At 34.9% G+C, this 12681-nt stretch overlaps 1 protein-coding gene across 1 annotated transcript; it reads left to right on the top strand.

Annotated features, from left to right (window-relative positions):
- Positions 1-37: 37 nt before the first annotated feature.
- On the top strand, positions 38-4096 carry LOC140956245 (uncharacterized). Its single transcript, XM_073412945.1, has 5 exons — positions 38-385; positions 1152-1438; positions 1595-2246; positions 2827-3113; positions 3278-4096. The coding sequence occupies exons 1-5, from the start codon at positions 67-69 to the stop codon at positions 3923-3925; spliced, it is 2193 nt and encodes a 730-aa protein (XP_073269046.1). The 5' UTR covers positions 38-66; the 3' UTR covers positions 3926-4096.
- Positions 4097-12681: the final 8585 nt, after the last annotated feature.

The following is a 12681-nucleotide window of genomic DNA, read 5'->3' as shown; positions in this document are numbered from 1 at the left end:
GATCATTGAACATCTCCGTCCAGATTTTTTTTTTTTTTTTTTGAACGCTCGGAATCTAAGTTACTGATGGAGTCTAACGACGAGTTTCCCGTGCCCACCAACTGGAATTGTGAACGAGCTTCGAATATCCAAAGAGCTTCAACTCCGGAAGAAGTTTTAAATAAAGAAAGCTATGGAGCAAACAACAAACCCGTAATTACTTATCACAGAAGTTATCCAGATGGAAAATACGTTCCAGTCATGCTTTCCCCATCGTTTGGCTTTTGTCCGGAAGACGACGTACTCATTGTGGACTACTTGAACAAGGAGATTAATAAAGAGGATGCCCCATACAACCGTATCCCCAAGGTCAATGTTTATAATCATACACCTGAGGAGTTGGCTGGTACGTACGTTTGTTTCGTTTGTTTTTGTTTTCCCAGGTATGTGTTTGTTAATTACATGGTATCGGATTTAATATTAAACCCGTAATTACGGCTCACACTTCTCGAGAGGCATCATCACATCTATCTTTCATCTTTATATTTGTCATTTTATCAGAGTTTTGAACTTAGATGCGTTTCATTCCTTAGAGTCTTAAGAAGCATGTGTTGAAAGTTATGAGTAGTTTGTCAACTGGAACTGTTGAATTATCGGGATATGATCGGTTTGATTGCAAAAATCTGTTGAATTATCGTTGGCTTGATTGCAATCCGGTCACAGCTAAATTATCTGAGGCCATCGAGGCTCGAGTTTCGATTCTAAATATCGAAGCTAGCTAGCTAGGACATACTTGCCAGCCTGGAACCATTCTCTTGGCTTGATTATAGATGAAGCAAATCTGACAAAAAAAGATTATGCATAAATGTTTATAAATAAAATTTGAATAATAGGCATCGAACCTTTTGTATATATTCAGCCACCTCTTTGTGAAGGAAACTTCAATATGATTTTTACTTTCCAATAATAATATTTCTTAATTTACATTGACTGATGATTGAAATTTAAAATGATTTATTTGTTTTATTTTTTTAGTTGTGTTACACTTCTACTGGTAGCTAAGCTCTTATCTTAGATGTTATGTTTATTTTTTAAAACGTGGATTATGTTTTGAGTTTAACACTTTCTTATAAAAGTGTTTCAATGATGTTATTTTCGGAGCTTTGTCACAGAGTTGCATCAAAGTTCGAGAAAAGATGAATGGTGCTTCTATTCCCCGAGAGACCGGAAGTATTTTAATGGTAGTAGGCCGAATCGAGCAGCTGGTAACGGGTTTTGGAAGGCCACTGGAGCTGATAAAAAAATATATCGCGATGGCAAATCGGTTGGATCCAAGAAGTGTTTAGTCTTTTACCAAGGGAAGCCCAAACAAAGCAACAAGACTACTTGGATCATGCATGAGTACGTGATTGACCGGCCTCAAAGACGTCGTCTTCCGAATAGCACTGATGATATGCGGGTAAGCAAGCGCTATTCCAACTTGATATTTTGCAAAATCTGGTGCAAAAGTTTTTTGTTATATGAACTGATTGGTGCTGAAATCCACTTGTTATGAAGAAACTCTTTTTGTTTTTTTTTGTTATAACGAAATTGTGTTTGTTTACTACTTTTGCAGTTAGATGATTGTGTATTGTGTCGGATTTACAAGAAATCCGAGTATTCACCAAAAGAAGAGAAAGGGGATGCTGCTTCGCAGTCTGGTGAAACCGCGAAACCGGCATCTGAAAATACTAAACAAGAAGCCTCCATGCGTGTGAAAACTGAACACGAGGGTACAAATCAGCAGCAAAATCTTCCGGTGATACAACCGAGTCTTCCAACACAGCAGCAGAATCTTCAAGTGCCACAGCCGAATCTTTCAATGTCGCAGCGGAATCAGAACTCAATGCATTACAGACTCTGGAGATGGATTTACGATCTTGGAGCACAACTTGATTTTCATCCGGAAAGAAATCCAGAAGACGCACAACCAATCATGCTACAACCGAATCTAGAACGAGCTTCGAATATCCAAAGAGCTTCAACTCCAGAAGAAGTTTTAAGTAAAGAAAGCTATGGACCAAACAACAAACCCGTAATTAGTTATCACAGAAGATACCCAGATGGAAAATACGTTCCAGTCATGCTTTCCCCGGGGTTTGGCTTTTGTCCGGAAGACAACGAACTCATTGTGGACTACTTGAACAAGGAGATCAACAAAGAGGATGCCCCATACAACCGTATCCCCAAGATCAATGTTTATAATCATTCTCCTGAGGAGTTGACTGGTACGCACATTTGTTTCACTTGTTTTCGAATATCTGTTAATATATAAGAGGCCTTGCATGTTAATTTTGATGACACGCAACATTATATATAAATCTGACAAAGAAAAAAATAATATTTTTTAATGTTTAGAAATAAAATCTGAATAAAATATATATGCATCGAAACTTTTGTGAAGGAAACATTAATATGATTTTTAGTTGTTTATGCGATAACGTAACCTTGAAATTTGTACTTTCGAATGATATTTCTTCAAAGCTTATTTATTTCTAGTTTATGAAAACAATTGTAACTTTAGACTGTCGTTAATTCATTCTTTCAACTTTAGTTTTTAGTTTATTAAGCAAAAAATTAACAAGTTCTTAATATATGTTAAGATATAATGTACGTAAATTATAAAAAATAATATTGCTAGTTACCATTATTTTAATTTACTGGATACATTGAGTAATGATTTAATTGTTTACTTGTGTTAGCTAAGCTCTTATCTTTGGATATTCTTTTTTTCCTAAATTATGTTTTGAGTTTAACCTTTTATTATAAAAGTGTTCCAATGATGTTATTTTCGGAGCTTTGTCACAGAGTTGTATCAGAGTTTGGGAAAAGATGAATGGTACTTATATTCCTCGAGAGATCGGAAGTATTTTAACGGTAGTAGGCCGAATCGAGCAGCTGGTAACGGGTTTTGGAAGGCCACTGGAGCTGATAAAAAAATATATAGCGATGGCAAATTTGTTGGATCCAAGAAGTGTTTAGTCTTTTACCAAGGGAAGCCCAAAGAAAGCAACAAGACTAGTTGGATCATGCATGAGTACGTGGCTGACTGGCCTCAAAGACGTCGTCTTCCGAATGACACTGATGATATGCGGGTAAGCAAGCGCTATTCCAACTTGATCTTTTGCAAAATCTGGTACCAAGTTTTTTGTTATATGAACTGATTGGTGCTGCATTCCACTTGTTATGAATAAACTCTTTTTTCTTTTTCTTTTTTTAATTTGAATAACGAAATTGTGTTTGTTTACTACTCTTGCAGCTTGATGATTGTGTTCTGTGTCGGATTTACAAGAAATCCGAGTATTCACCAAAAGAAGGGAAAGGGGCAGCTGCTTCACAGTCTGGTGAAACTGCTGCGGAACCGGAAGCGCCCAAGTCATCTGAAAATAAGAAACAAGCAACCCCCAAGCGTGTGAAAACTGAACGCGAGGGTACCAATCAGCAACACAATCTTCTGGTCCTGCAGCCGAATCTTCAAATGCAGCAGAATTTAATTCCGATGATACAGCCGAATCTTCCAACGCCACAACAGAATCTGCAGGCAACACAATACAGTCTCCAGAAAGGGAGCCAAGATCTTGGTGGACAGCTTGATTTTCCCACGGAAAGAATTCCAGAAGAGGTAAACCAATTCCATTACGACAATCTCGGAAACGGCCACAAAACTGTTGGTAACTCGATTCCCATGGACACGCTTGGAAATCAAAGTTATCCACCCTTATTCCACAATGGGTTTAGATACAATGACTTGTGTCCTCTTTCATCATTTGACTCCTTCGATCCAATCCCCCCGTGGCTTTACAACAATGATGATCCTCAGAATGGCTCTTTGATAAAGGGAGATGAATTAGTTTTTCCAAAGGCCGAGACAAGCGGCAAAGCTAATAATCCTAGAGAGAAATCTTGAATTCAAAGTTTTTGCTTTTCAGTCTTTTTTTTTTTTTTGGTTCTTCATATGAATAGGATTTGGACGTGTTGATGAAGCTTTGACATTCTTGGAACCTCCTTTATTCTGCAATATTATATTTGATACACATTAGCATACACTTGCCTTTTGAGTTACTTTCCTGCTAATCAAATAGAAAAAATGTGGGATTCTGCGCGGTACTTTCATTTGTAAGTGGATGACATTACATTTGTGTTTGGTTAGCAAACTAGCAAGATCTTGGTGGACAGCTTTATTTTCCTCTCTATATAACGACATTGTTTCGTCTTGAAATCTTTGTGTGAGTCTGGCTTAATTTTCTGCATATTCAATTGTGTATCTGCTTTTTCTCAAGAAAGTTGAGAGTGATTCGCCGTTGAAATGGTAAAAATCTGAGAAATTTATAGTTTTTGTGTGAAAGATGTGTTCTTTGTTCACTTTTATTAATTTTACGGGGTAGCTGTGCCTGTGGGGGTTGTTCTTTGTCTCTTAGCCGATTATGTGCACGTCTGGTAGCTAATTTTTTTGGGTTTACTTAGTGTGTTGGGAGCTAAACAGGGTGACCCGCAATCATTCAAATACACGAAACGTAAAATTAATTTGCACCAAACAAGAGATTTAATAATTAGTTACCCGAATGTTGTCAAAAAACAAACGAACGAATTAAACGAAGGAAAAATGACTACCTGTGGTGGATTATGTCTGTAAAAGGTTCAGGGTAGAGATTTGAGTTCGGTTCAAATTAGAGCTTGAGTTCAGATAGAAAGATTCGAACATGTTTACGAATATTATTCAAAATATTATTCGAAAATCTCAAAAATATATATTTAATTTATACTCATGTTATATTTTTAAAATATTAAAGCTCGCGAACTATCATACAAATTAATTAAAGGTAATTTAGAAAAGAAAAAAAAAATTCGTGCTTATTCAAGTTTAGCTCGAATTCAATAAAGTAAGCCGCCTCACACTATTTATGGTCGTATTTGTGTTGCTTTAATCATTTTAATTCTATATATAAAAAAAATGGAACTTCTTTGGGAAAGAAGTTTACTAAATTTAGAAGTTTAAAATATTCTATAGTAAAAATTTCGTCGACTAATGTGACAAATGTTCATCAGCAATTACCGTAATTGTGATATTCAGGGAGCATTTTGGAATTAAATAATATTTTTTGGTAGAAAAAATTATAATATTTACAAAATTTAAAAGATATTTGTAAAATGCTATTATTTTAAAAAAAGTTTCTGCCAATCAGAAGGCCAGCTTCACGCAAAGATTACTTACTACTTATATAAATATTATAATATATATGTACATATATATTAACGTATAAATACATATAGAGTTTTGATATGATGCACATCTACCGTGCACACTTATGTGAGCACCGATGAGGTGTCACTCACCTATTGGATGTGATGAAATATAGAAAAATTGCTCATCCAATAGGTGAGTGACACCTCATCGGTGCTCACATAAGTGTGCACGGTAGGTGTGCAGCATATCAAAACTCAATACATATATACAAGAATATTTGTTATCATTGTTGGGTAATGAGTTTTTCTCATGTTCAAAACGCAGTAAAAGTTTTAAAATTTTATTTGACAATCAAATAATGTCTTTGGACACTCGTATAGTTTAAACAATAAAAACATTCATTGGGTGTTAGTAAATTTACCTTTAGTAATTTATCAATTCGCACAAATTATTCCTGGCAGCGGATATAGCTCTTACAGTATTCCATACCAACGTTCTTATTGAACTCTTTTTCTTCAATTTTCTTAATCTGGTTCACGACTAGAACAATTGTTAATCTTCTAAATTGCACTAAAAATTTAGAAGAGCTTTATCGTTTGAGAGTAAAAAATCAAGAGGTGGCTCAAACCTTTTTTTCTTGATGGAGGCCGAAATTTTGGAGAGTAGAGAGAAGGAATTTCGAAAATATCACGAGTGGAGGCTAGAGTTTTGTTTCTCTCACTTAAAACATGATCCCTTTAATTACCTTAATTATGGGTTAAAAGTTCTTTAATTAAACTTAATTGACTTTGTTAATTAATTGGACTAGTCCAACTAGTTTAATTAAATATATTAAAGTACATTAAGAACTTTAATTATTTAGCATGTTGGACTTGTACTCCTATAAGCCCATTAAACATACTTCTCACTATATTTAATTTAATCTTTAATAAACTCAACCTTTGAGTTTAATAATCTAAATTATCAAATTTTATAAATTCAACTCTTTGAATTTAATATTTCAAAATTTTAATTATCATAAATTCAACTCCTTGAATTTACTATCTTGTAATTTTATATAAATTCAACTCCTTGAATTTATTCTCTTAACGGGAACAAATGATCCATTGTTTGTATGACCCTTAAATGATTAAGGGATACAGCTAGCCGTGGGTTCACAAAGAGAGTATCATCGCTCCATGATTCTTTAGGTATCACTGATAGTGCCTGCAAGAACCAATCGGTTATGATTAACGAACAGTACGGTCCCTTCATCTCATATATCCTGATCGAATTCCCAACAAGTGGTTCATCGAATGTTGCATATTAGATTCGATAGCTACGTGATATAATCATAAAATATTCATAATGTCATCACTTGCACAATTTAAAGAACCCTTATTTCTAATATACATCTTACACTCTGGAATATTTTGCTTCTTTTAATGTGGTTAAATTTTAGTCTTTTAATCATGTACCCATTCCATCAATATAAGAGAAATTATTGATATATGAAAAAATTTACTCTCGATATTGTATAAAATAGCTCCAATAACTTAAATTTTCCATATTTTTCATTTTCTACAATATTATTCCTTGAATTTAGCAAAAATTCTAGAAATTAGTTTGGCCCACGAGGCTAAAATCTCGGTTCAATCCCAATTGTTTGGGGTATTTCTCGATTTAGTCCTAAATGAATTTAATGAGCCGATTTAGTCCAAACATTTCAAAAGTTTTTCCAATGCAATTTCTCCATTAATTTGGGTCAAACTAAACGGAAGAGAAAGATTTGCAAATCAATTTATAAAATGAAAAATCCCCTAGCCTCTCTAGACTCTAAAAATCACCAAAAATCCTCAATTGGTCATCGATATCTCTATGTCATCATTTCAAGGTATGTACGCAATTGCTTCTGGTAACATTTTTTTTATTTGCGCATGAAATCGAAGTATCATGAATTCATTGATAGAGATATTAGCTTGAAATTGGGCTAAATTTTTTTTCCTGAGCCTTGCTCGGTTTGCCTGATGATGGGCAATTCTAGTTTATTTTAATTGTTTAAATATTTGATTTTCACACTTAAGCTAACTGCTTGAAATTAATTAGCAGCCTAAAGTATCATCGGTGAAATCAAACACCTTTTATATGATGCTGCATCCAAAGTTAAAATACAGAGGAGCAAGATGAAGATGTTAAGTCCAGTGTAGATTCGTTTATGGTTTTCTACACAACTGTAAAGCCTTTCTGTCCCTTTCTAACACAACCTTGCTCTCCTTCTCTAATACACGCATCCTTTTGTCTAATTTCTCACTTATTTTTGGGTAGTAAAACAAAACAAAACTTCGGTATACCTCTATTTTCGTAAATGGTGAGCTTAATTTTTTAAATTTTTTCGCGAAATTATATTATGTTGTTTGCTTGTGTGAAATCATTAATTGTTCTTAAATTTTTGTTGTAATATAGGCTAAAACATATGTAGTCTTTATTGGACGTAAACCCAATATATATGAGACTTGGGAAGAGGCACAAAAGTAAGCCAATAAATTTAGCGGCGCATCCCACAGTCATTCTTCAGTAGGGAGGGGGCTATAAAAGCTTTTGATTCTTATATGGACAAGCAAGCTCCTATGCAAGCTTCTTCCTCTACCACTGCTGCCGAAGAATGTTAGATATTTTTCTTAAAATCATGTTTCTACGTATTTATAAACATGATATAATATGCGGAAGCTTTAATCGAGAATTACCTTCGGCCATCGAGAAATTTGTAAGTTTTCTGATTTTCTTTCGGTTGAAGCCTTCTAAACACTTCAACACTCCTTTAGATGGTGTATTTTCTTTATGAGATTGTGTGTTTAAGGACCTCAATGCCTTCGGTATTTATAGGCACACTCATACCATCACCGAGTGTTTTGGGAGCTTGAGATTCAAAACAAATTTGTATACGTATCTCAATGTTCAAAATTTGAGGCTGCCGTGTACAAATTTTTTCAACAATTGTTGGCAATGGTCGTCGTCATTTTCAACACGTTTATTTTACGGGTCACAATTTTCTTACATTCTCCCACTTGACTCGTATATCTCATTTATCATAGGAGAAATTAAAATACATGAATCATGGCGATAGATCATCTAAAAAACGATTATTATCTTCCATGTATCACAATGTATTATATCTCTCAAATAACTTAATGAATAAACCCTATGTTTATTCGAGGTCCAACTTTATTGATATTTTTCATGGTAACTGAATATGTACATAATTGAATATGAAAAATAACATAACTTAATGAGTTTCATTAATTTTGTTTTTACAACAAAATTACATAAAAGAACCAAGTCTCATTCTTTCTGTATGATCCTTAAATTGCAATGGTGGCATGCCCTTAGTCAAAGGATCCGCAATCATCAACTCAGTGCTAATGTGCTCGACAAGTAACTTCTTATCTTTAACACGTTCTCGTATGGCTAAATACTTAATGTCGATGTGCTTGTTTCGACTACCGCTTTTGTTATTTTTAGCCATAAATACAGCAGCTGAATTGTCACAATATATTCTTAATGGCCTAGATATAGAATCCATAATTTTAAGCCCTGAAATGAAACTCTTCAACCATACACCATGTGAGGTTGCCTCAAAACAAGATACGAATTGAGCTTTCATAGTGGAAGTAGCAGTCAATGTCTGCTTTGCAGTTCTCCAAGATACAGCTCCACCAGCTAGCATGAAAATATATCCTGAAGTGGATTTTCTTGAATCAATGCAGCCAGCGTAGTCTGAATCAGAGTAGCCAATTACTTCCAAATTCTCAGTTCGTCTGAACATAAGCATATAATATTTGGTCCCTTGAAGGTACCTCATTACTTTCTTTACAGCTTTCCAGTGATCTAAACCTGGATTACTCTGATATCTTCTCAACAATAAATGCAATGTCAGGTCTAGTGCAAACCTGAGCATACATTAAGCTTCCGACATCAGAAGCATAAGGAATGTTTTTCATTTGTTCCCGCTCTAGATCATTCTTTGGGCATTGGCTCAAATTGAATTTATCGCCTTTCACAACGGGAGCTATACTTGGTGAACAATCTTTCATCCGATATCTCTCTAAAGCTTTGTTGATATAGGTTTCTTGAGACAGACCTATAATACCTCGAATTCAGTCTCTATGTATCTTAATGCCAATGACATAAGATGCATCACCCATATCCTTCATATCAAAGTTTTTAGAGAGAAATTGTTTCACCTCATATAACAAACCCTTATCATTGGTTGCAAGTAATATATCATCCACATATAGAATAAGGAAACAAATCTTGCTCCCACTGACCTTCTGGTATATACATTGATCCATGAGGTTCTCAACGACTCCGAATGAAGAGATAACATCATGAAATTTTAAATACCATTGACGGAAAGCTTGTTTCAATCCACATATAGATTTCTTAAGCTTACAAACCAATTGCTCACAATTACTAGAGAAGAATCCTTCAGGTTGTTTCATATAAACCTCTTCCTCTAGTTCTCCATTGAGAAAAGCTGTTTTCACATCCATTTGTTGCAAATCTAAGTCAAAATGTGCAACTAATGCTAGAATGATACGGAGAGAATGTGTCTTAGATACAGGAGAAAAAGTCTCCTTATAATCGATTCTTTCCTGCTGAGTGAATCCTTTAGCAACGAGTCTTGCTTTATACCTTTCAATGTTGTCTAATGAATCTTTCTTTGTTTTGAAGACCCATTTACATCCAATGGCTTTTACACCATCAGGCAACTGAACAAGATCCCAAACTCCATTAACTGTCATAGAATTCATCTCTTCTTTCATAGCATTAAACCATAGTTTTGACTCATTACAACTCATGGCTTGTGAAAATGTTTCAAGATCATTTTCGGCTCCGATGTTAAAGTTCGATTCTTGTAAATACACAACATAATCACTAGAAATAGCTGATCTTCTTATTCTAGAATATCTCCTTAGGTTGTTTGGTTGATCGACAATTTCTTGTTGTTCTTCATTAACAACTTGATCTACTGGATTTTCATCAGCGATTTGTGGAACATCAGTAATCGGTTGCCTAACACCCATTTGGTCTTGAGGGGTGTGAATAACGACCAATCTGTCATTTGAATAAGAGGGTTGTGCATTAATGTGATCATTCTCAAAGACTATGTCATGATCACTCCACTAATCAAGTCATTTTCAAGAAATTTTGCATTTCTTTATTCCACAATTCTAGTGTTGTGAGATGAACAATAGAATCTGTACCCTTTGGATTTTCGGCATACCCAATGAAATATCCAGTTATAGTTCTTGGGTCCAGTTTCTTTTCATGTGGGTTGTAGACTTTTATTTCAGAAGGACAACCCCAAATGCGTATATGTTGCAAACTCGGTTTCCAACCTTTAAATAACTCAAATGGCGTCTTTGGGACAGCCTTAGTTGGAACTCGATTTAATATATACACAGCTGTCTTAAGAGCTTCAGTCCACAAGGATTTAGTAAGTTAAGAGCTACTAAAAATGCTCCTCACCATGTCCGATAATGTTCGATTTCTTCTCTCAGCTACGCCATTTTGGTCCGGAGAACCAGGCATAGTATATTGGGCTACAATCCCATGTTCTTGGAGAAATTTCGCAAACGGACCAGGTGCCTGTCCATTCTCAGTGTATCTACCGTAATATTCTCCACCTCTATCTGTTCTCACAATCTTAATTTGTTTTCAACATTGCTTCTCCACTTCAGGCTTAAAAACCTTAAAAGCTTATAGTGCTTCGTTTTTGTTATGAAGCATGTAGATATACATGTATCGTGAATAATCATCAATGAAAGAGATGAAGTATTTCGGACTTTGAATGTCCATATCTGGACAACAAATATCTGAATGTATGATTTTTAATATTTCTGTACTCCTCTTGGCACCCTTTTTAGACTTATTGGTCTGCTTTCCCTTTATGCAGTCCACACATGTCTCAAAATCAGTAAAATCTAAAGTATTGAGTACTCTATCATTTACTAATCTTTTAATTCTCTCTATGGAGATGTGTCCCAATCTTCTGTGCCACAATATGGAGGAATCTTCATTTATAACACATCTTTTAATACCTCCTTGAACATGCATAGTGGTGTTATTATTTTGTAAAGAAATAGAGAAAAGACCATCAACCATTGTACCATTTCTAACAAGATTTGATATATAAAACAAATTTATTGTTTTATCCAAAAACTGAAATGAATAACCAAGGGGTACAAATTTTGAAACTGAAATTAAATTCCTAAAAAAACTAGGAACATAAAATGTCTTTTCCAATTTTAAAATAAAACCACTATCCAATATAAGGCAACAAGTTCCAATAGCCTCCACATGCGAAGACATCTTGTTTCCTGAATAGATGCTCTGTTCATTTTCTATTGGCTTCCTTAGGTTTTGCATACCCTGCAAGGTATTTGTAACATGGATTGTAGAACAAGAATCAATCCACCATGTGTTATAAATTATATCAACCATATTAGATTCATAACAGACAAATGAAGTAGGAATATCTTTCTTTTCAAGCCAGTCCTTAAATTTATTGCAATCCTTCTTCATGTGTCCATTTTTTTTACAGAAGAAACACTTGGATTCTTTCTTAATGTCAGGTTGGGGTGTAATTATTCCTTTCCCTTTTCCTTTGACTTTGGCTTGCTTCTTGTACTTTCCTTGTGTAGTCATAAATATATTATCACTCGTTTCCATCAACAACCTTCCTTCCTCTTGAACACACATGGTCATTAATTCATTAATTGATCATTTATCCTTATGTGTGTTGTAAGAAATTTTGAAGGGTCCATATTGCTGTGGAAGAGTGCATAAATGTAGTGCACAAGAAAAGTCTCAGACATTTTGTGGGGCCCTTAGCTCCTAATCGTTATTACAATGCAATTTGATTAGGGTTAATTAATTACAGCGGAGAATGAGTTTAAAATTTCTTTACAATGAGCCCAAAATATGCTATTTGAATACTAAAAATAGTATTTCATCTCACATCATAAAACATGCCCACACATAATCAAAACAACTCATACAACAACAAATCATATCCTCGGGACATACCCCGGTATATAGATACATAACATATATACTGGGAAAGACCATGAAACCTCAACTCAAACTGTGACTCCCTCCAGAAGTACCATCTCCGGTCTCCTGATATCCTGGAGTACCTGTCATTGTCCACATACAAAGACAACAACAGCCCCATCTGGGGTGAGCAAAGCTCAGTCTGAAGCAACCACAATATATACCACAGATATCTAAACAATGATATATGATATGCAATGCAAGTATGTCGTGGAGGTATCAGGTCAAATGCTCATCCACTGAGCACATGTCAGAGTCAATCGAATCGCTATCAAATCAATGCTCGAGCTGGCACACAGACCTTAATCAGGGATAATCGTATGATAGCGTCGACAAAGCGCCATCAAATCCCAAATCTCAATCAATCATCGGGGCCACAAATG

The sequence above is a fragment of the Primulina huaijiensis genome, chromosome 13, assembly GCF_012295235.1.
Source record: "Primulina huaijiensis isolate GDHJ02 chromosome 13, ASM1229523v2, whole genome shotgun sequence".
In the NCBI taxonomy this organism is placed as follows: domain Eukaryota; kingdom Viridiplantae; phylum Streptophyta; class Magnoliopsida; order Lamiales; family Gesneriaceae; genus Primulina; species Primulina huaijiensis.
This window is presented reverse-complemented; position numbering and strand designations above follow the sequence as displayed.

What these genes read in the sequence shown, in the direction of transcription:
- LOC140956245 (XM_073412945.1), top strand. Translation starts at nt 67, where the DNA reads ATGGAGTCTAACGACGAGTTTCCCGTGCCCACCAACTGGAATTGTGAA. An exon ending in TACACCTGAGGAGTTGGCTG is followed by an intron (nt 386 to 1,151) that starts GTACGTACGTTT and finishes GCTTTGTCACAG; the next exon opens with AGTTGCATCAAAGTTCGAGA. An exon ending in ATAGCACTGATGATATGCGG is followed by an intron (nt 1,439 to 1,594) that starts GTAAGCAAGCGC and finishes CTACTTTTGCAG; the next exon opens with TTAGATGATTGTGTATTGTG.